The 21,462-nt window shown below is 26.6% G+C and overlaps 4 protein-coding genes across 5 annotated transcripts; 2 read left to right on the top strand and 2 right to left on the bottom strand.

Annotated features, from left to right (window-relative positions):
* The first annotated feature begins 3,529 nt into the window (after positions 1-3,529).
* On the top strand, positions 3,530-5,817 carry LOC126835259 (pleckstrin homology domain-containing family F member 2). The gene is made up of 8 exons (XM_050567730.1): positions 3,530-3,776; positions 3,849-3,913; positions 3,993-4,130; positions 4,193-4,256; positions 4,349-4,581; positions 4,714-4,882; positions 4,942-5,030; positions 5,542-5,817. The coding sequence occupies exons 1-8, from the start codon at positions 3,761-3,763 to the stop codon at positions 5,554-5,556; spliced, it is 789 nt and encodes a 262-aa protein (XP_050423687.1). The 5' UTR covers positions 3,530-3,760; the 3' UTR covers positions 5,557-5,817.
* A 290-nt stretch (positions 5,818-6,107) lies between these two features.
* On the bottom strand, positions 6,108-8,017 carry LOC126835258 (uncharacterized). The gene is made up of 2 exons (XM_050567728.1): positions 6,924-8,017; positions 6,108-6,390 (listed from the first exon to the last, which is right to left on the bottom strand). The coding sequence occupies exons 1-2, from the start codon at positions 7,834-7,836 to the stop codon at positions 6,218-6,220; spliced, it is 1,086 nt and encodes a 361-aa protein (XP_050423685.1). The 5' UTR covers positions 7,837-8,017; the 3' UTR covers positions 6,108-6,217.
* A 165-nt stretch (positions 8,018-8,182) lies between these two features.
* LOC126835384 (uncharacterized) lies at positions 8,183-17,543 on the top strand. 2 transcript variants are annotated; one of them, XM_050567935.1, is made up of 20 exons: positions 8,183-8,437; positions 8,524-8,589; positions 9,311-9,660; positions 9,745-9,907; positions 10,710-10,989; positions 11,054-11,285; positions 11,353-11,626; positions 11,824-12,035; positions 12,108-12,302; positions 12,368-12,493; positions 12,582-12,712; positions 12,770-12,895; positions 12,952-13,262; positions 13,356-13,497; positions 13,859-13,989; positions 14,060-14,253; positions 14,319-14,448; positions 15,003-15,149; positions 15,208-15,377; positions 17,232-17,543. In XM_050567935.1, exons 1-19 carry the CDS (start codon positions 8,375-8,377, stop codon positions 15,355-15,357), a joined length of 3,423 nt encoding a protein of 1,140 aa, XP_050423892.1. In that variant the 5' UTR covers positions 8,183-8,374; the 3' UTR covers positions 15,358-15,377; positions 17,232-17,543. The 2 variants fall into 2 exon arrangements, with proteins under 2 accessions (XP_050423892.1, XP_050423893.1); XM_050567936.1 differs by lacking the exons at positions 8,183-8,437; positions 8,524-8,589; positions 9,745-9,907 and having other exon boundaries at positions 9,642-9,660; positions 17,232-17,541.
* LOC126835392 (UDP-glucose 4-epimerase-like) lies at positions 13,705-17,628 on the bottom strand. Its single transcript, XM_050567949.1, has 6 exons — positions 17,161-17,628; positions 16,778-17,068; positions 16,534-16,714; positions 16,383-16,471; positions 15,559-15,751; positions 13,705-15,489 (listed from the first exon to the last, which is right to left on the bottom strand). The coding sequence occupies exons 1-6, from the start codon at positions 17,398-17,400 to the stop codon at positions 15,401-15,403; spliced, it is 1,083 nt and encodes a 360-aa protein (XP_050423906.1). The 5' UTR covers positions 17,401-17,628; the 3' UTR covers positions 13,705-15,400.
* Between the last annotated feature and the right edge of the window lie 3,834 nt (positions 17,629-21,462).

The raw sequence follows: 21,462 nt of genomic DNA, 5'->3' as shown, positions 1-21,462 counted from the left end.
ATAATACTTCCACTTCCCCTCCTATCCTAACTTTTAAACTCTTATAACTTCAAAAATAGTTATCCGAAACTGGTCATCGACCAGTCAAAATTTGTAATACATTATTCTATATTTAAAAAAGTAATAAAATATATACGATACCAGTTAAGTTTTAAAAGTTGCTATCAAAAAATCTAAGTTGGGAGGGGGGTAAAAACAAAAAAAATTTGAAAAATTGAGATCACATTTTATAAAAACAGTATGAAAAAAATTTCAATTATTAATTAAACCCAGTGAGATATTGACTGGTAAAAGAATCAACCTGTATACTTATAATAATATCTTATCATATAATTATTTATCAGTTCTTTAATTTAAAAAATAACCGCTAGATCGTCATTATTGTTACTTATTGTCAAATATAAATTAAATTATTATCCCTCTCCCTCTCAAACCCCGTTCGAAGTTCAAAAATCCTAAAAGGGTGTACAACATTTTAATTTCTATACATTTTATTTTGAAATAACAGTAGTTGGAGCAGTCTTTTTATTAGGTGCCCTGTACCTAAAAACTATATTATGTACAAAACAGTTCACAATAAGTAATAATAAAAGTCACTTAACTTTAATTTAAATAGTACACGCGTGACACGTAGACCGGGTCTTTACAACAATTACACTTTAATAGACACTTTCTTACTGTAGGTGCTGGTTTATACTGCGCTTAGTTTGGACTTCACTAGTTTGTACTTATCTGTACTTAATGGTAGATATCTGAATCCTCTATTATAACCTATGGTTACTAAATGTGTTATAACATATCTTTTTCTATCAAGAATGTGATTTATGTAATAAAAAATTGACAATAAATTATTTACACACACGTATTACTGATGCTATTTTGTTTTACTATTGAGTGAATTGATATTTAAAAATAAATAATGACATTAGTTAGTAATACTTACCTACTAGTAGCAGAAATCTAAGGCTGTTACATTTAACTAAAATCGTATACTTTCAAAAATATTATAAATGCATTACATGAAATGAGAAATCATAATCCAAAAAATGTTATCCAAAATCATAATTTTGGATAAAATGAGAAAATAATTTCATTTGGACGCAAAGGTTTTAGTATTATTTTTACTTCATTCCAAAACATTTTGTAAGTAAGAACCGTTAAACGTTTTTCTTTTTATCAAAATAATAGTAATAGTGCAGTTATATTATGGCAAATATGAAACACAACATGCCGTATAATAATGTAGTATCATATTATCCGAGAGAAAAGTTAACTACACGTCACACTCCTCCCATTAAATACACCACTGGACACTGAGTCATAAATACAGTGACTAATCCATTGTGAACTGAAAACAATTTATATTTTAGAGCAACGATTTTTTTTTAAGCGAATAGTGCCGTGGAATATTTTTCACCAAAAATGATGTTCTACGTAGGTAAGTACTTGCAACTTGTAGACATAAGTATTTATTTTTCACCTCTACAACGAAAAATAGGTACATCTCGGTGAAAAAAAGTGTATGGTAAAAAAAAAATCCAATTTTTTTTAATCAGTCGCAAAGGCATTTTTCATTTTCCATTTAAATAACCCACATAATATACTAGTTTTTTTTAAACAATGACAATTGTTTTTTAAACTGTTTTTCAAACTTTGACAATTTTAAGACACGATTCTAACATAAGGCGTTTAAAAGCTTATAAAAAGCTCTACAAAATTAAATATAACTATAATTGAGTTTTGACAAGAAAAATGATCGGGGATTAATTTGAAATTTAAAAGGTATATTTGATGTTACCCTATACGGCGATAGCCTCAAATTTATATTTTACCTACACTCCACGGGGAGTGGACGTTTTTGTAAATTTAACATAAACACGTGATAACTTCGAAAAAAATGTTTATAACAATATTTTTATGGACACCTATTTAAAGTAATCCTATTAAGTTTTTGTACGAATTTTAGTTTTTTTAACTTTTTCACTTAAAATATTTTTTTGGCTAGGTAAAATTAAAATGCGATATCAAATTTGAAACGGCTCTTACTTATAAAATCTTTTGGAATGGAGTAAAAATAATACTAAATCCTTAGCGTCCAAGTGAAATTATTTTCTCATTTTATCCAAAATTATGATTTTGGGTTTAGTCACGCCTTTCTACTTAGATAGACGTGATGAAAATTTCAGTTTTATATTTTGATTTCACGTATTGAAAAACGGTTTCGAATTTATAGAAATCAAATATCCAAAATTACAAGAATACTTCAATTTTTCTTTAAAATGTTGTATTAGCATTGCCATTTGTATGTCTAAAAACAGCCCTAAGCCTATGCCCTATATGTACAACGTCTATCGTGCTATTTTGATAATAAAAAAATTGTTATCAAGGATCTGGATAAAGAGCCGTCAAAATTGTGTACTCTCGAACTAAAAAACACAGTTCTTTTAAAAAAAATTAGTTATGCTAAATCGGAAAATGCCAAATGTTAGTTTTTCCAGAACAAAAACAATATATTCTGGATAAAAGTATTTATTATATTAACTCTACCCCTTAAAACTTCCTTCATTTTTTAAAGGATAATTTGTAATTCATAATTGGCAATTGAATTGAGCCGCATTATATTATCAGTTATGATTTATAAATTTACAATTACATAAAATATATCAATAAATAAATAATTAAACAAAATACTCAAACAGGTACTTTTATTAGAGGCCATAAGATTATGTATTTAATGTTTTATATGTACTAAATTAAATAAAATGTGTACGTAATTATTAAATTTTATATTTACGTGTTAATTTTATTTATGTTATTTAATTTTAATATTTTAATTTCTAATTACTAAATAGATTCAAATATATCAAGGATAATCTTGGGGTCGTAGTATAGAAGTCGTTCTATAAACTAATTTTATTTTCTTAGTTTTGAAAAATTACATGAAAATGATTGAAATACTTAACTAAAATATTTCACAAAAATAAATTTCATTAAATTTTAAAATTCTACATACATAACTTTCACAAAGCAATCTTTTTGCTGTAGTGTATGAAGTGCACTCCTAGTTCCTACCACGCTATTCATAAGTAAACTGTAAATAAGTTAGTAACACAATGAAAGACGCACATGATATTTATTACACAACGAATCCCGGTGTCAATTTAACTGTGTCGCAGGAATTCTTTTTGGAGTGGTTAAGAAGTATGAATAAAAATGTAAAACCAAAATTTAAATCTCCAATACCAACTATCGTGTGTGGATATAAAAATATTTCGGGAGGGGTTACGCCCTCTTAACCTATTGCTCTGTTGAATCTAGACGAAACCAAATTAATAGAATCAATGTTAATGTATAATGTTTTATAGATCAGTATAGTATTACCCCTTTTAAATGCATTCAAATATAAAATGTTATTACCTGTGGGCTGTGATTGGTATAATATTTTAGAATAGGAAATTCTGCGTTTTAAAAAAAAAAAAAATAAATGATAATGATTATCGTTATTGACGTCAAAATGATAAGAGTACGAGATTGGTGATAAAATGTTAGGTTTTCTATTCAACACGGGCCTTATATTATTTTAAAAATCGTTCATTCATCGAAGGAATAGTTTTTTAAAATTCATGTTGTCTACGTTTCATGCAATTGTCACACAAGGCCTTGAATAATACATTTTTTCTATCGTTAATCATTTCTCTTTCTCTATCAAATATTCTAAACAGGCGTGTTACAATAGTGGATCCAAATCGTACCATTAACAATGGTGGACCGATTAGGTAAATTTTACCTTGTGTAACTATACATATTATTTTATTCCAACAATACAATTTGTATAATCTTGTTTTCAGTAAATAGCGAAGCAAATGCTCGCAGAATTACAATGGTTGAAAGTTGTTTTGGGAGTTCCGGACAAGTGAGCACAATTTTAATTAAAAACTAATTGTTTTATTAATGATAAATCATAAATGACATATAAATGATAATTATTGCAGCCATTAGGTGTACCAGGAAGAGTTTTAGTAGGTGAAGGAGTTCTGACAAAAATTTGTCGCAAAAAGCCTAAACCTAGGCAGTTTTTTTTGTTTAACGATATTCTCGTATATGGAAACATTTTGATGAATAAAAAAAAAGTAACAAAACTCGTCAAACTAGCTTTAAAAGTTGTCATTATATTAAAATAAAATGTTTACAGTATAACAAACAGCATGTTATTCCCTTGGAGGAAGTCAAGTTAGAATCACTGCAAGATGAAGGGCGTAAGTAAAAAAAACATTGTTCTATGATATAGGATTATCTTAACTAAATAACACCAATCTATTTGATTTAATCATATTATTTTACATTGTAGAATTACGAAATGGATGGTTAATTCGCACAGCATCAAAGTCTTTTGCGGTTTATGCAGCAACTTCAACAGAAAAACAAGAATGGATGGCCCATATTAACAAATGTATAGAAGACTTATTAAGAAAAAGCGGTAAGAAAGCTGTAGAAGTTCATGCTGCCGTATGGGTACCAGATTCCGAAGCAAATATTTGTATGCATTGCAAGAAGACTCAGTTCACTGTTCTCAATCGAAGGGTAAATAAATAATAATCTTACTATGTGTCACCTACATTATAACTATTAATTATTAATAAAGCAATGAAATTATTATAATGATTTAGTTTTAATTGTTTATTTGTTATTTATTATTATTAAATTTTATTTTAGCATCATTGTCGTAACTGTGGAACAGTAGTATGTGGTCCGTGCTCTAGTAAGAGATTTTTGCTACCTAATCAATCATCGAAGCCCCTCCGTGTCTGTCTTAATTGCTTTGACAAACTGTCAAGAGATAAAGCTCAACAAAACAGTACTAATTTAAATTATCATAAAAACTGTAAGTTTTATTTTTATTTTTATATTTTCTTAATTAACTTCATTTATTTAAACTTTCAGCATTATTGAAGGATCGTAGTGAATCATCAGGTGAAGATGACTCTGACGATGATGATAATTTTGTTGCATCAACTACTACACCTGATCAGGTTAATTGTACAAATTTAAAATATAATTTGTCTATTAAGGAAAATAGCATATTGACCTACTTACTTTTATTTATTATAAACAAGCAATTTTCAACTTTGCATATAAATAATATGACATATGAATATTTATTACAGTAATACCAATAAACAAGTATTATTTTTACATGCTATTTGAATAGTAAAATATCTTATCATACTAGCAGTGCTTGAATTGAAAGGAGGTATAAAATAGTTAAAGCTCGAGTTAGGTTAGGCTGGGGGGAAATAGACGCAATTGTCTGAACAGTAATCCACATTAAACATTTAAAATAACATATTGGAAGAAACTCAAATTCTTTGTGTTACCTCTCAAATTCAATCACTGCGTGTTAAAAAATTATAGCAATGAGCAAAAAGTTACCTTTCGGTTCAAGAACAACAAAATGCTATTTTCCAAAAAAAAAATTGCTAATTTGTTTTTATTAAATTACCAATTCTATCATATTAATCTTTCTTCTTACTTTTGTTTCAGCCGAAGTTTTATTGATTGTATTAATTGACCATCCAAACTAGTACTATCTTCCGTCGAATCTAATTTTTTTTTTAAAGTGTGATTTTGATACCATCCAATTTATCAGAATTTCCTAATTTTCTTTTATATGTAATTAAATTAAAAAAATAACATTGATTCTTATAGACATTATATTTATTTTCATAATGATTTAATATTTTATCAATGAAATTTAATTTAAGGTGATTATTAACTATCTAAAATCCGAATTATACATTTGTGATACCTTGTTAGTAACATTGTTAAGTTGATTTATATCAAAATTTATTTATTCAATATTAGTTAATATATTTTTATTTAAATATTACCCTACTATAATTATAATTATTGGCAATCATAGTATTTTTCACTGATAATTATTTATTTGTACATCAAACATAACTGACTAAAAAAACATTATTTCAAGTCGTATAGATGTTAAGAATTTATATACATAAGTCAATTATTAATACTGGAACGGGATGGATTATTTCATAATACTAATTATTTTCATAAATATACTTTTATGTTAAAATTACTCTACTTGCTGTAAAACTTTTATTCATATTATTAACAAGTTGTAAGTCTTATAGTTAAGCAAGATTATTTTTTATAACAAGAACAAAAATATTGCTGTGTTAACATCTATCACACTATTCTAAAACATAAGTTTGAATATGGTTGTTGTAACATCTTTGTTAATCTGTTTTGGTTGTTTGTTTTTAAAAACCATGTTAATTAATTGTGATTGCTGTATATTTGTCAATGGTATATTCAATTCTATTGAATGTTTCATTATTTCTTTACACTGGCGAACATTTTGCATTATATCTGAAAAATAATATTTATATTACTTATGTACATTTTTTTCAACATCGAAAAAATATATTTAATTTTTTAAATACTACTTTATTTTTATAATATAAGTTTATAGGTAATACTTTATTATTTAAAATTTTTTTTTCATTTATTAAATCAACTTATTTTTTATTTTGTTTTAATGATACAAATAAATATATTAAGAAATAGTTATCTAGTAAACAGTAATATATGCATCAATAATTTAAAAAATATTTTAGACAAATTAAGGAGCAAAAATTATCACCAAAAAGGATGGTATTAACAATATAAATTTTAAGTACTGATAAACAACGTTTATAAAAAAATAAGTCTGCTAATTTTCTATTAAATATTAATAGAATCTATTAAATAACTGAATAAAAATATAAAATTAAACTTATTAAAAGTAAAATCATTCTTTCCCTTATGACTTACGCCCTTCTATTTGATTAATGACTATCTTTGAAATAAAGTTTACGCACAAAGAGGTTTTTATTAAATCTAAAAACATACGGTATACTCACAATAATAATTAAATAAATGTCTTAGAATCCATTTGTAGGACTCCATGCGATTATATTTTAACATCAAAGTCATCAATTTATAAATATGTTCTATTTTATTAATTTTTATTAAGTCTCGAGTAATTGTTGGAACCATATACTGTATCTGATCAATTAATTGACTGTTGGTTTGAACTAATCGCTCAGCCTCTATGTTGTCATTGTATAACTCGCTTGTGAACAAATATTTCCAAAGCACACTAATCGGATAAAAATCACTGTATTTATTCATTATAGTGTTTACAAAATTCAAAGCCATCACGACCGATGCTTCACCTTGAGATTTTACTATATTGCATATGATAGGATCTATGATATGTAAAACTTTTGTTGAATGAATAGGATAAAACCATTCTAATATTTCAAACATCTTCTTTAGATTGCCGTTTACCCAATATGCTTCAGCATAATACATTTTTAATTTACTCTCTGTAACGCGATACTCATATAGATCACATAATTGATCAATAATATTTAATCCATCAATGCGTCCATGTTTGGAAACCGTGATCATGAATTTACCCAACAATAGTTTATTTATCCTGTGAGATCTTTTTAAACTTTGTTGCAAATATGTGATTAAGTAATCAATATCATGATAGGTTTTAGAAATTGTATTTGATTTAATTTTGGCTATCTTATTATGTTCAGCAAATGTATTATACCTCCATTTATTCGTCTTTTCTTGTACAAGGGCATTAGTGAATGCATCAAATGCGTCATAATGATAATTTTTGATAGAATTATTCAGTAGTTCTTCTTTAGCCGGTACAACTAAAGTAGTCTTATGAAAAATCAGTTTAGTAAATAAACCAGCCGTTGATTCATATTTTAAATTTACTTTTGCAAACGACCTTATTCTAATGCAATTCATTTATATGAATCAACACACTAGGTATATAAAAACTATAAAAGTACACAATATATAATCATTTAAATTCATACCTACACACTAATATAAATACAATTTTATCTAAGTTTTAACTTCAAATTAAATAATTATTTATAAAATAAATAGATAAACATAATAATTAATAATACATTACAAGTTTCAACTTTCAAGAGCTTTTCACTTTTACATTAATTACAATGTTATGTTGTCACTTATCAGGTTAAATTATTTACTCAGTGATAGTATTTAATCTATGGTATAATGTTTCACTTGAGATACTGTTATCAACCACGCGGATTTTGATTGAATCAGTAATCACTATAATCAGTATGACTTTTGAATCAAAACTCGACCGCAAAACCAACGGCTAAGCTTACTGAACTTAAAAAAATGTATTAATTTCAAGGTGTTGTCTATAAAGTTTTTGATTCCTTAATCAGTTTTCCGATCTTTAGCAATTGGTGTTTTATACTTTAATCGTGTAATATCAAATTAAAAGTTTTGTTCGTATAAAATAATAATGGACAAAATTACGGTAATAAAAGGAAAAATCGAGTCAGAAAACCCAATATTAGTCGCCTCAGTAAGTTGCATAATGCAAGTGTTTAATTTTTACTGAATTAAATTGGATAATGGATATAACATGTTTATGTTAATTGTTTGTGTCAGGCTATTTCCAAGCTGGTTAACATGATTACGATGAAGATTAGTGGGACAAGAACAGACATGACAAAAGTAATATTCTATTCAATGATTTTGAATGTGATGCACCCAAAATTAACATTTTACTCCTAAAATTAAAAAATAATATATTTCAGTACTTATTAATAATAATATATTCATTAAAAACAAGTAGAAGAAGATAATTTTTTTTCTTTATCATTAAACGATTTGTATAACATATAACAAACATTTTTTAATAATTAAGTGGTCCATTAAGAAAACAGCAATTGAAATAAATAGTTTTAGATTGATTCCCGAAAGAATAACTCAGTACACACAACTTGTCTTAAAAATACATTTTTCTTAATGTTTGAAAAAAGCTTTAATGACCAAAAAATACATATTATTATTACACTGGCATGAATAATATTATTTTAAGTTATGAGTGTAACTTATTTAGTATTTTAAAATATTGACTAAAAAAAAAGTTGAATTAAAGTATCTAAAATACTGTCAATAATAATAATCAAAAGAGCTGCTTTTGATTCTCCTTATAAAATTAAATTAACATAGTTGTGGTTACAACATTATAATACATATATATATATATATATGTATAAAAATTGGGATTTTGGGATTAAATTCAACAAATAATGCAAGTGATAAAGAATCTATTAAACTTGGAAATAAAACCAAGTAGTTAATATAGTTAAGAATTTTAAGTATTAGATATTTAAAAAAAAATTGTTTTTGAAATTTCTTTCTGTATTATATTTTTTATATACTGTAACAGATCCCTGAAATGTTGCTACTTCAAGAATATTGTTGCCACCATAATACAGTCGTCAGTATGACAGCATTTAGAGCATTGTGTGAATTCATAACAACTAATGATCATTATCCTACTCAACTATTGATTGATTGGCTAACTGTTCTGATGTCTCGGACTAAATGCAAAACTGGATTTATTCAAGAAGTGTTTGAATTAATTGTTTTTTTATTAAAAAAAAAAAAAACTACTATCAACAATAATAATATCAATGCCTTAATTGATCTTTTAATTAAAATAATGGACGAAAACATCGATCAATGGAGTTATGTTCTACTTCATTTGCAAGTTAATACAAATTTAGATGATCCAAGGTAATAACAACATTAAAAAGTAGAAATATTATTTGTTTTTATAAAAATTCTTTAAATATTATTAGGAAATTTTGATTTTTATAGTTTTACCAAAAACTGGTTGAATGTAACTAAGCGTTTATTCAAATTCATTTTTATATCACGAACACCATCAAGCTACCGAATTGAATTCGTAAAATTGTTTTTAGAAATACTTGTGTGCACGTCAGAGTATGAATTAATATTTGAAATTTACTCTTGTTTACAAGTAAAATGTTTATATTTCTGTATATATATGTATACAATAATATATTGATGGCATAGTATGCTCTGCATCATAATATGTGCACTTTTTTTTTAATTTTACAGAAATGATGTTTTAAGTCACAATGTTTTACCCCAACATATATAAACTACTTTGTCTTTTGACAAAAAACTGTAAAAATAATCATTTTAGGCTTTCAATATGTGTACACTAGGAGTAAAAGGCTATAGGTAGCTTAATCTTTTTTTAGTTTTAATAACTCAAAATCCCAAAAAAGTGTACTTATGAAATATGTTTATAGTGTAGCGTTATGCCATCATATTTAATGTGTTATACAAGTTCAGCAGTCGCCAACCAGTGTTCCACAGAAAATCTGGACATTATTTGCTTTTTGGTTTTATTAACCATGTAGTAGAACACTCGATCTTGCAGTAACTTCATTGGAGCTAAATATACACAAACTTATTTCAAACGAGAAGGAAAAAATATCACGCTAAAAAAGATTCATCCTTAAATAAGCTTCAATTATTTTGTAATAATTAAATTAACTTTCATAATTTTGTAATATATTTTTAAAAAAAAGATGAATTTTATATTAATATAGTGGGAGTTCTCTGGTCATTATTTTACAAATTTATTTATCTTTATAAATAAAAATAAAAATTATATAAATCATTAGTCACATTATATAAGTGGTCCACGGAATTTAAAGTTATGAATTTAGTTGTCCGAAAGGTTCATGGCTGCTGTACTAGTAGACAAATAGTTTTAAGATTCTAACTTGAACATTTTACTAATGTTATAGATGAGCGATTTGAATAATGTTTTGTTTTTATCAAATTTGTTGGATGAAATCTGTCAAGTAATTCCATACAAACTTCATGAAATACAATTCAATTTATGTTTGTGTATAGCTGAATGTTCAGTTCAATTATTTATGCACGGATATGAACCTACTTTAGTACTATTAAGACTCAAAAGACTTTTAAAAATTTGCCCTTGTGCTGCTGAAAATGTATTACTGGCAATGATTAGAGCTTTAAATGTTTGCTGGTCAAATTGTGTACTGCAAATAACAAATTTTTGTAATACATATTTTTGAATTTTGAATGTTTCATTTTGTTCTATCTACATTCTATCTTATTATAGGTTTAAATATTATTCAAAACTATGGATGTCATAAAATAATTGCCCAAACATTATTAGCTAGTATTTTCCAATGGAATCAAAATAAAGGAATCATTAATGACTCGATAGAGTCGATTGTTTCTACTGTTAATTTTAACAGTACATCTAAACTTCGATCATGCCAAAATTATCATGAAATGTCACCGTTCATGAGAGCAGATTGCCACATCACAATGTCTATTCAATTAATAAAGTTTGTTTAAATTTAACATTAATATTTTTTGATAACAATATATTTGTAATATTTTTATTTGTTAAAGGCTGTGTGCTGAATTTGACAATCAACATTTTATTACAAAATGGTTAGCAAAAATCAAAAAATCAACATTTTTATCAGAGAATACTTTATTTAGCTTTTTTGTAGCTGGCCTTTACTTGTGCAAACGGTTTGATAATCATCATCAACAAAGTTTATTAAATTTAATAAACAAAAAATACCTATTACCATTTATAACTTATGCTATAAATAACGAAACAAACTGTTATAAAAAATTACATCTATTACAAGTCGTACCTACAACTGCTTGTATGCAAGTAAGATAAAATAATTTGCATAAATTAAAAAATGTATAATTTTATCATGACAAATATAAAATTAAAATAATAATAAAACTTTTAGAAAATTCTGGAAAGGAATTAAATATTAAAACTCAAATAATTATGGTATAGATTTGAGTAACTGTATTAATTGTACATATTTTTATATTATTATTAAAATATTAATGTTTCAGGAAAACGTGTCATTAGTTATAAATCTTATTAAGCAATTTGAAGAATGTAATGAAGAAACTCTCCAAATATATAGCATTATTATGTATTTTGATTTATGGACAATAGAATCTAGATGTTATAGATTCTTACTATATAGTATATCAAAGGACAAACCTGGATGGCAGTGGAACGTTGTAAAGGCATATACTGTCCAGAAATTAGTAAAAACCAAGTAAAATACAAATGTTATTCAATATGTAAATTGGTTTTTGAATAATTTGTTAAAATTTTGTGTTTTGTTAAGTCCTAATTCAGATTTGGTGCCTATCCTAAAACAAATGTTGGCATTTTATATTAAACATAAACTGTATTTACCAATGAAATTGACTTTAGAATCATTAATTGAATTATGTTCAGCTGAATACTTAAGCTCCGAGGCTCTTTTAAAAATATTTGATAAAAATATTGGTAACATTCATCATCCTTCAGTCATTTCGAGGTAAAATTTGATTTATTTTTTATTGGTGTTTTAATAGATATAATTTAATGTAATGTTTTTAACAGTTATTGTGATTTATTGGCAGAATCTGCTATTCAAACTACAGACAATAAAGTACGTACTGAAAATATACAAAAGCTATGGTCTTTGGTATTACATTCAAATATTAATACCATAAAGTGTGCATTAAAGTAAGTGCTGATAAAATAATGTAAAAAATGTATTAGTGGTCGGCTCCACTCATACACGTACAAACATTGAATGTTTAAACATTTTTAGATCATTATCAAAAATTGACTTAGAAAACATGCCTATGCGAATTTTACCTCAGACATTTCAAAGCATTCCCAATATTGTTACCCAGTTAGAAGATTTAGAAAAACTTGAGTTGCTTGAAGGACCTATACTAGGTATAGAGCTATCATACATTGTTTTATATTTAAGTAATTTTTTTTATTTTTATATAGGTGAGTGCTGGATAAAATTTATTCAAAATATCAATGCCGCTTGTATTAATGAAGCTCTTTCTACATTATCAATTTGGTTGGGACAAGAATTAATTAAAAATACATCTTTTAGAGTACCATCAGATCGTGAGTCCCTTATATTTGCTGTATTTTAGTGTTGTTATTTAAATGCCTTATTACAGATGAACCAAAATCGTTAAAACACCTACCCGAGTATAGCATTGCTAGAGGATTAATGTCATTTGTGGTTCCAAAGCGTAAAAAGATGTTAGACACTGACGAACGCCTTAAACAAAATTGTTTAGTTGTGTTAAATGGTACTGATAAACCCATGTATGCATTTGATTGGTCTTTCTTAGACCGGTATTTGACAGAAGGACCTCAAAGTAAACTTTGGAAAGAATCAATTACATTAATTGCTAAACAATCCATGAGATCTACTTCAGCATTTAGACTTCTATACAAATGTTATGAATATTACAAAAATCTTGATGTGAGAACAGTTTTATATAAAAATATTTAACATTTTTTTAATTCATATAACACTATGTTATAAATATATTACGCATTACTCTACTCGTTTCAGATTAATCAAAAAAAGTTATTATTTAATACTTTAGTCAAAGTCTCTCATATTATGTATCATGATTTCCAAAAGCAATTTATGGCCAACGTTTTGGATGAAGTTTATATATTTGATGATGACAAAATAAATAATATAAATTCAGGTATATATCTTAGTCATTTATTTAAAATGAATTTGTATATAAAAGTACTATTAGAGACTTAAGTATTTTAATATTGACGCTTTCAAGGCAAAAAGAGTATAAACAACATTTTTTGAATAATCAACTGAATACATATGTAAACAACAATTATTTTCAATCAGTTATGCTAACTGTCTTATTGATAATTATATTTTGTGATACGACAAATTTCAGCGTAAACACTATTAGTTAATGGGTATTATGTTAAAATCAATTTAAACAATATTTTAATAACTGTCGTTTTTATCCGTTTGCCTTGGAAGCATATATATATATATATTTGGAACCAAATTTGTATTTGATAAATATTTGATTTTTATAGATGATCTGTTGTGTCATTATTTAAACGAATGCAAACTAATATTACAAAACCCAGAAACTAATACAGTTAATATAGACTTGATTTGTCATCTTTTTGAAAACATTTGGTGCACAATTCAATTAGACAATAAGGTTCAGTTTGTTAAAAACTTTTATTTCACCAATAAATGAAAATAATTTAAAAACTCAATTTTCTCTACAGAAAGTACTTGAAGTATTTCTTAGTTGCTGTCTTGTAATACCAATCAAAGTTTTAGAAAATATGCGACCGTACCCAGTTCAAAACGATTCGCTTCCAAAGTTTATAACTATGTGTTGTGCTCAAAATTTTGTTACGAGTAATACATCTTTTAATGCTTTAGAAGAGTGCATTAAAGCTGCCAATCAATTTTCCAAGTATGCAAACACAAATAACTTCCTAATACAACACCTTTGTTTGATATTAATTTTTTTTTTTCTAGGAGTAAAATTGATTTGTGCAATTTGGTAGTTGATATTTTTTGTTTTAAACATTATGAACAATTTCACCACGAGTTTATTAATAATTTAATGGTTCATTTAGCTGGTTTTATGAAAAATGCATTCACAAATGTTTGTATATCTATGATTAAATACTATTAAATTTAATAGTTTATTTGCATATAGTTAATATAAAAAAAACAATTCCTCTTTAAAACTGATTACAGTTATTGTCAGATACAGCTTAGCTGCGACAGCGCGAAAACGCAAGCCAGGGGTTCTCTGTATTTTATGTTTCTTTTTTTATGTCTATTATGCTTTGTCGAAGCATAGTTGATAGTTTTTTTTTATACATTTTATAATAATAATAGTAATAACAATAACAACAACAATAATAAAGAACCGTCACGGCCAAACCATGCACGTCCTGGTGGACAGCCGGTTAAGTGAAAAAACTAGTTTGGTATACACTAACTGATAAATGCCGCCACCACTGAGCAAATTTATCTGGCAACGACTGTATCAGGTTTTATTAATTAGTAATTTTGCATTCATAAACCTAACAAATATTTTAATATATTTTTAATGTATTTTTTTGCTTTATTCTACTCAATTTAACAACTGAATTACTGTAATAAAATAATATTTTTAGAAACCATGTTTTAAACCAAATTATTTGGTTACAGGAATCATTTGATGATATGTTTTCAGTTTTTATTTGTATTATAATATCAATATCGGGGTTTGATGGAATTAGTTCTGATGATGGAACAATTTTAAAATGTACGGTCTTTCCTCATGCGCTTGCGACATTCGCTAAAAATTCAGCTCAAGTAAAAACACTTTTAGTAGAAATTGTCATTATGTTAGCTTAACTAAAAACTGTTATAGACTTTTAGGATCATTGAATGGCTTAAAACAATGAGAAGTATTCAAAATCTATCGGAAGATTATACCAAATTATTCAATTGCTGTTTAGCAGCATTGAAACATGATGTATACTTTAAAAACTGGATGAATACAAAAAAATTCTTATTGTGAATTGAATTTCAAAATCTAAGGTAATAATTTGTTTTCATTTTGTTTAGTGACATGTATCACCATTTGTGCTCGTTATACTATTCCCTTTATAACCGTTTGGATTTAAGGACTGCCATCTCCAAAAATCTCTACCTAAAAAATAATTTATATAATTAAATTAATTTTATTACTTGAATTATAATAAAATAACATTGTACTTACATATATCATCTAAAGTGTACTTAGCTGTCCAACCAAGTTTAGTTCTCGCTAAGTCACAATTGGCATACATGGAACCAATATCACCTTCACGACGAGCTTCTATAATATAAGGCACTTTAACACCTGTTACATTTTCAAATGTTTGTACAAATTCTAAAACTGAAGTTCCTTGCCCACTTCCTAAGTTAAACACCTAAGCAAAACATTCTAATGAATATTTGTAAACAATATGATTTATCGTACAGACTATAGTAATAACCAAAATAATTTTTACTTATATTAACATATTACTTATTTTAACATATTTAAATAATTCAGTTAAATTATTAAGGTTTTTTTTTTATTTAAACGCTTTGTTTAACTTAAAATAATAATTAAACATTTATCTTAGAAAAAGGAATGATAATACCTAAGGTCAATCATGTATTAACATATTTACTATGTTTAAATACATAAAATGAGTTCTTTGTAAACCTTTAATTTTTTGTTGCGCCATTAAAAAAAATGTTTGATAATGTGATGACTTATACCCAATTTGTACTTCTTCCTCTACAAAATCAAGAAAAATGCCCAAAAAATATTTTTCAACTGGAAGTTATAGCACACAATTTTTTTAAAAATAGTCTAATTAGTTCTAAAATTATATGCAATATTCTTTAGACTACCGAGTACTAAACTACTTAAGTACTGATAAATTTTGACAAACTAAACAAATATCATTTATACAATTATATGCTTTTTTAATTTTATTTATTATTTTTAATTATTTGAGGTATTATTGAAATGCATACTGTATATACTATAATAGTTTATTTAGTATTTACCTCTAAATGTGATTGTTTAGATTGCAATTTTTTTAAAGCAGCTACATGTCCTTCAGCTAAATCCATTACGTGTATGTAATCTCTAATACCTAAAAAAGAAAAGGCAAAAAAAAACAATAATAAATTATTGACAATTAGTTACTGAACATACCTGTACCATCAGGTGTTTCATAGTCCCCACCAAAAATAGATAAAGTTGGTTTTTTCCCTAAGGCTACTAGTGCTATATATGGCATTAAATTTGAAAAATTTTTTGTTGGATCTTCTCCGATTAAACCAGATGAGTGCGCTCCTACTGGATTGAAATACCTCAAGCTTATTACGTTCCATTTCTAAGTAAAGCAATAATCATTTTCAAATGCATTAATAATATTATTAAAGCAAGTTAATAATACCGGATCGGAATTGACACTGTCTTTCAGTATTTCTTCAATAAAATACTTGGTACGCCCATAAACATTAGTGACATTACCAATTGGGTGATCTTCAGTAATAGGCAAAAATATTGGATTTCCATACACAGTACACGAACTTGAGAATACTAACTGGTAACATTCATGAGCTGCCATCACATCCAAGAGATTCATCGCACCTACAATATTATTTTTGTAGTACATGAGTGGTTGTTTAATAGATTCTCCGACGGACTTCATAGCAGCAAAGTGTATCACGCAGTCGAATTGGTGCTTTTATTTGAATAAAAAAAAAATACTATTTATTTAGTAATATTATACTAAATAAATCAAAACCTAGTATTTACTTTTTTACAGTTACTCACCTTATTGAAAATATCATCTAGCTGTTGGATATCGAGTAAATCACATTTGTAAAATATAATTTTTTTTCCAGTTATACGGCTCACTCGGTCCAAACTGGCTGCTGACTCTTGTTGTTCAACACTATTTACAAAATTATCAATGGCCACTACATTATATCCAGCTTCTAGCAGAGAGAGAACACAGTGACTTCCGATGTACCCAGCACCACCCGTAACGAAGACAGTTTTAATATTGGTCATAATTTTAATTTGATAATTTGTTTTTTTTTTTTAATTAAAAAAATTGAATATAACTTTTTTTTTTATACATATACTACACGTTTTTTCGGGATAATAAATTGTTAATCTCTTTGTACTACTATTTATATTACCAAAAGTTGTAATATATATTATTATTATTGACTGTGATGACTGGTGACTTAAACGTCGGTAGACGAAGCCTAACCAACACGTGTCCTTGGGCCTTGCACGTCGCCACAACAAAAAAAACGATTACCCGATATACGGTATTAAATATTATGGTGGGGACTTGGCGGCAGTGCAATTATTATTTTGTACGCGTGCGGCGTGCAAGAAGTCGAAACACGACTCCTAATAACTGGTTTCGGGCTCCTGTATTTTCCTCCTCTCGCTGTTTTTACATATTTTAGGTAGCTAGTAGTATATTTGTCTATCATGTTACGGTTCATCTGGCCAATTGTGCGGATTCATGGGGTCGGACATCCATTTATTTTTCCTAATAAATAGTTATATTATTTGCTCTGTCTTTAATTTTCAATTATATGAGGCAGTTTATTAGTAGTAGTAGATTATAAATACTGTAAATAATCGCCAAGATTAATTCATTGGTTCTAAGCATACATTAATAATTTAATATTATGTAACTATACGAATACACAATGTTTAAGATACAAGAAAGACGAACAATTGCGATTATAAACACCAATTTCCTCAGAGCCTGACTGCCTAATGTGCGGTTCATATTCTTTTATATTAGTATCGGACGGAAAGACTAGGAGACTAGAGTTAATCTATAATACTCAAATTGGTCGTGCAGCCGAATCAATCCGAGAGGCTAGGTTAGAAAAATCTATGCTCTTCTTTTGTTCTATTTTTTGTTGCCGTTATTAATTGGTTTGTTTGCGACTGGTCCTTTATTTAGTTGAATCATGCTAAATCCTAAAAGTATTATTAGGTAAACAGAAAAAACACATTGGCGCACAGTGGTCTGAGAATGAAATTTAGGTGACAAAAATAAACCATTAAAAATGTTCAAAAAATCAATTTTTTTTTCTAGGATCTCATTAGTATATCGCACTGTCAGAACAATAAGGCCATAACTCAAAAAAAGCAAATGTTCAGGAAACCAATACTAAAACTTAGAACAAAATGATAATTTGTCCACTGACCAAAAAGTATTTTCGAGGGCTCATACATAATTATAATATATTGTTCTGACTCAAAGAACTTGTTTTAGAACATGAGCCATATTTCTTTTTACGGCAAAATTGTACTTAGGAATCTAAACATAGACGTTCAATGCAATAAGGGTTTTTGGCGAATATAATTTTTATTAATATCAGGAGGTAGATGGCGCCACTACAAAAAAAAAGAGAAAAAAAAATACGAATTGATAGACACCAAAAACAAGAAAATCATAAATTTGGAGTTGCGGCCTTATTGTTCTGACAGTGCGATATGATTACTAGTGAAAATATAAAATTTCAACTTAATAACATTTTTTGAACTGGAGTTATAGCCAAGTGAACTAAACACATATTGTTTTTTCTGTTATTTTGAAAATAAAAATGCCGATAATTAATTAATTTTTTTTGACTATTAAAATATGTAAAATAAAAAAAATAAAATGCTCGATTGTTTAGTAACATATAAAGATTATAAAATTAAAATAATTTTTTTTTTTTTTTAATTTAAGTCCTTAACCGGTTATGAATCATAAAAAAAATCGAACGTTTTTTCTTTTTTTTTTTTTCAAAGACTTCAGTTAAAATTTACTCAATTTTACCCTAAACCCAATATATGCATTTTATAGAGAAAGTTCTCAGCTATAAGAATATATAATTTTTGATTGCGTCCCGTTGCATTTCCAACGCACAAAAATCATATTGTCATAAAAAAAATGGTGTTTTTATAAAATGCATATATTGGGTTTAGGGTAAAATTGAGTAAATTTTAACTGGTCTTTGAAAAAAAAAAAGAAAAAAATGTTCGATTTTTTTTTATGATTCATAACCAATTAAAGACTTTAATTAAAAAAAAAAAAAATTATTTTAATTTTATAATCTTTATATGTTACTAAACAATCGAGCATTTTATTTTTTTTATTTTACATATTTTAATAGTCAAAAAAAATTAATTAATTATCGGCATTTTTATTTTCAAAATAACAGAAAAAACAATATGTGTTTAGTTCACTTGGCTATAACTCCAGTTCAAAAAATGTTATCAAGTTGAAATTTTATATTTACACTAGTAATCATATACTAATGAGATCCTAGAAAAAAAAATTTGATTTTTTGAACATTTTTAATGGCCTATTTTTGCCACCTAAATTTCATTCTCAGACCACTGTGTGGCGGTTGCGTTACCTACAGCCGTTATCAACTCTATAATATAGTCTCTACTTTAACAAACAATTGAAGTCGAAACTCTGAATACTAATTGTGTTTATATGACTTGCACTTGGTTCTACAAAAATGTTACAAAAGTTATTTTTTCGGGTGAAACGGAATCGAAATCCAATTTATTTTTACTTTACGGCTTAACTAAATACATTTTTTTTTCTATTCTTATTATTTATTTCTTATTTTATTTAAGTATAAATTATACATAGTTGTAAATTAATTAAATTTAATCACATAAAAGAAAAGAGAAAAGAAATTAAAAAATGTTTTCGGATTTAACGGATTTGAACTCCGGTCCATCATTGTCCCCTTCAGTACTGCGTTACGCACTTTTCCATGCTTCTAATTTAGTTAAAATGGATATAAATTTATTATTTAAGTACAATAATTCAACTATAATCAACAAAAACAATTTTTTAGAGGTTTTGTTATGGCCTAAATATTTTTTCCCTAATTTTGTAATTATTATATATATTCACTGTTTATTAAAATGTAATTTATAATTTTTTATTAAATTATTACCAATTGATTTTATGTTACGGTCTATATAGTGTATAATATATTATAAAATAGTATATATAATTCTAATTTTCTATTCTATTCTACTTATTTATTTAATTTAATTAATAAAATTATTATATTATAATTTTTACATTGTTATAATAATAAAATTATAAAATGAAAAACTTTGCACTTAAGTCTTCACCCTTGTCTCGTTAGGTGATAATAAAATTGTATTGACATAGACTTTAGCCCGTCTTATGTTGTCATAATTTATTTACATTTTTTTTGAAAATTACACTGCATTTCTGTTACGACAAAAAAATGTTCTCAAATGTTTTTGGATTTTGTTTTCGATTATTTTGGGTCATGGTCTTATAAGTATTTTCGTACTTTATTCTTCCTTCATCTCTTCAAGTATTCGTGTCTTGCAATTCGTTCGCACCTTGTACCTATCCTTTCTCAATCTCTAATTCTTTTTAATCCAGTGTTAACAACGGCTTTTCGACATGCGCGAAGAACCCGGATGGCAATCCGTTATACTTTATTGCTCTGACAAGTTTCAGTTCAACTTTTGTAGACATCAAAAGTCTCTGTTACTTTCTTTTTGTCTTACGACAAAGTGGCGCCCAATAAAGGTAATACTCAGTATAATGTGTTCAACCCTTGATGGAACAAAAAAAACAAAAGACCTCACCAATTTAAATCAAGAGGACGAAGAGGGCAGCTCTTCTACGAAAATAGGGTGGGCAGACAAGCTGAATACTGAAGAAGCCTTCTTCAACATGACCAAAAGAAGTTTTAAATTAGTTCTGAAGAACGCATATTCTTGTTTTTTTAAAATTAAAATCATATTTTCATTGTATTATTTAAGACATTAAGGCACAATTTATTTACATAACTTTTGTACTACTATGTTGTGTTTGTTTTTATTATTAATTGTCCCAAGTGTAAAATAAAGTATCATACAAATCCAAAAGTTAAATTATGGACACATTGGCGTGAAAAAATATTCTGATTAATTTATTAGACAAAACACCATAATATTATTTCAATAATTTTGTATAGTAGTTAAGCCGATGATTAGGTAAAATATCAATAAAGATAGGTATCAATTTGAAAATGTATAATTAATGAATATACTGCAATTAATAAT

Source organism: Adelges cooleyi, unplaced genomic scaffold, assembly GCF_023614345.1.
Source record: "Adelges cooleyi isolate 19-005CV unplaced genomic scaffold, UGA_ACOO_1.1 ACOO_flye_CR_arks_rails_tigmint_CR_PRNA_23, whole genome shotgun sequence".
NCBI lineage: Eukaryota > Metazoa > Arthropoda > Insecta > Hemiptera > Adelgidae > Adelges > Adelges cooleyi.
This window is presented reverse-complemented; position numbering and strand designations above follow the sequence as displayed.

Bases quoted from the DNA above. Each gene is read 5' to 3' on its own strand.
- LOC126835259 (XM_050567730.1), top strand. The intron at 4,131-4,192 runs GTAACAAAACTC...AAATGTTTACAG, and splicing joins TTTTGATGAATAAAAAAAAA to TATAACAAACAGCATGTTAT. The intron at 4,257-4,348 runs GTAAGTAAAAAA...TTTACATTGTAG, and splicing joins ATCACTGCAAGATGAAGGGC to AATTACGAAATGGATGGTTA.
- LOC126835258 (XM_050567728.1), bottom strand. From the start codon at position 7,836: ATGAATTGCATTAGAATAAGGTCGTTTGCAAAAGTAAATTTAAAATAT. The intron at 6,391-6,923 runs GTGAGTATACCG...ATTATTTTTCAG, and splicing joins ACATTTATTTAATTATTATT to ATATAATGCAAAATGTTCGC.
- LOC126835384 (XM_050567935.1), top strand. From the start codon at position 8,375: ATGGACAAAATTACGGTAATAAAAGGAAAAATCGAGTCAGAAAACCCA. The intron at 8,438-8,523 runs GTAAGTTGCATA...TGTTTGTGTCAG, and splicing joins ACCCAATATTAGTCGCCTCA to GCTATTTCCAAGCTGGTTAA. The intron at 13,263-13,355 runs GTGAGAACAGTT...TACTCGTTTCAG, and splicing joins AATATTACAAAAATCTTGAT to ATTAATCAAAAAAAGTTATT.
- LOC126835392 (XM_050567949.1), bottom strand. From the start codon at position 17,400: ATGACCAATATTAAAACTGTCTTCGTTACGGGTGGTGCTGGGTACATC. The intron at 16,472-16,533 runs GTATGTTCAGTA...TTTCTTTTTTAG, and splicing joins TGAAACACCTGATGGTACAG to GTATTAGAGATTACATACAC. The intron at 15,490-15,558 runs GTAAGTACAATG...ATTATTTTTTAG, and splicing joins GTACACTTTAGATGATATAT to GTAGAGATTTTTGGAGATGG.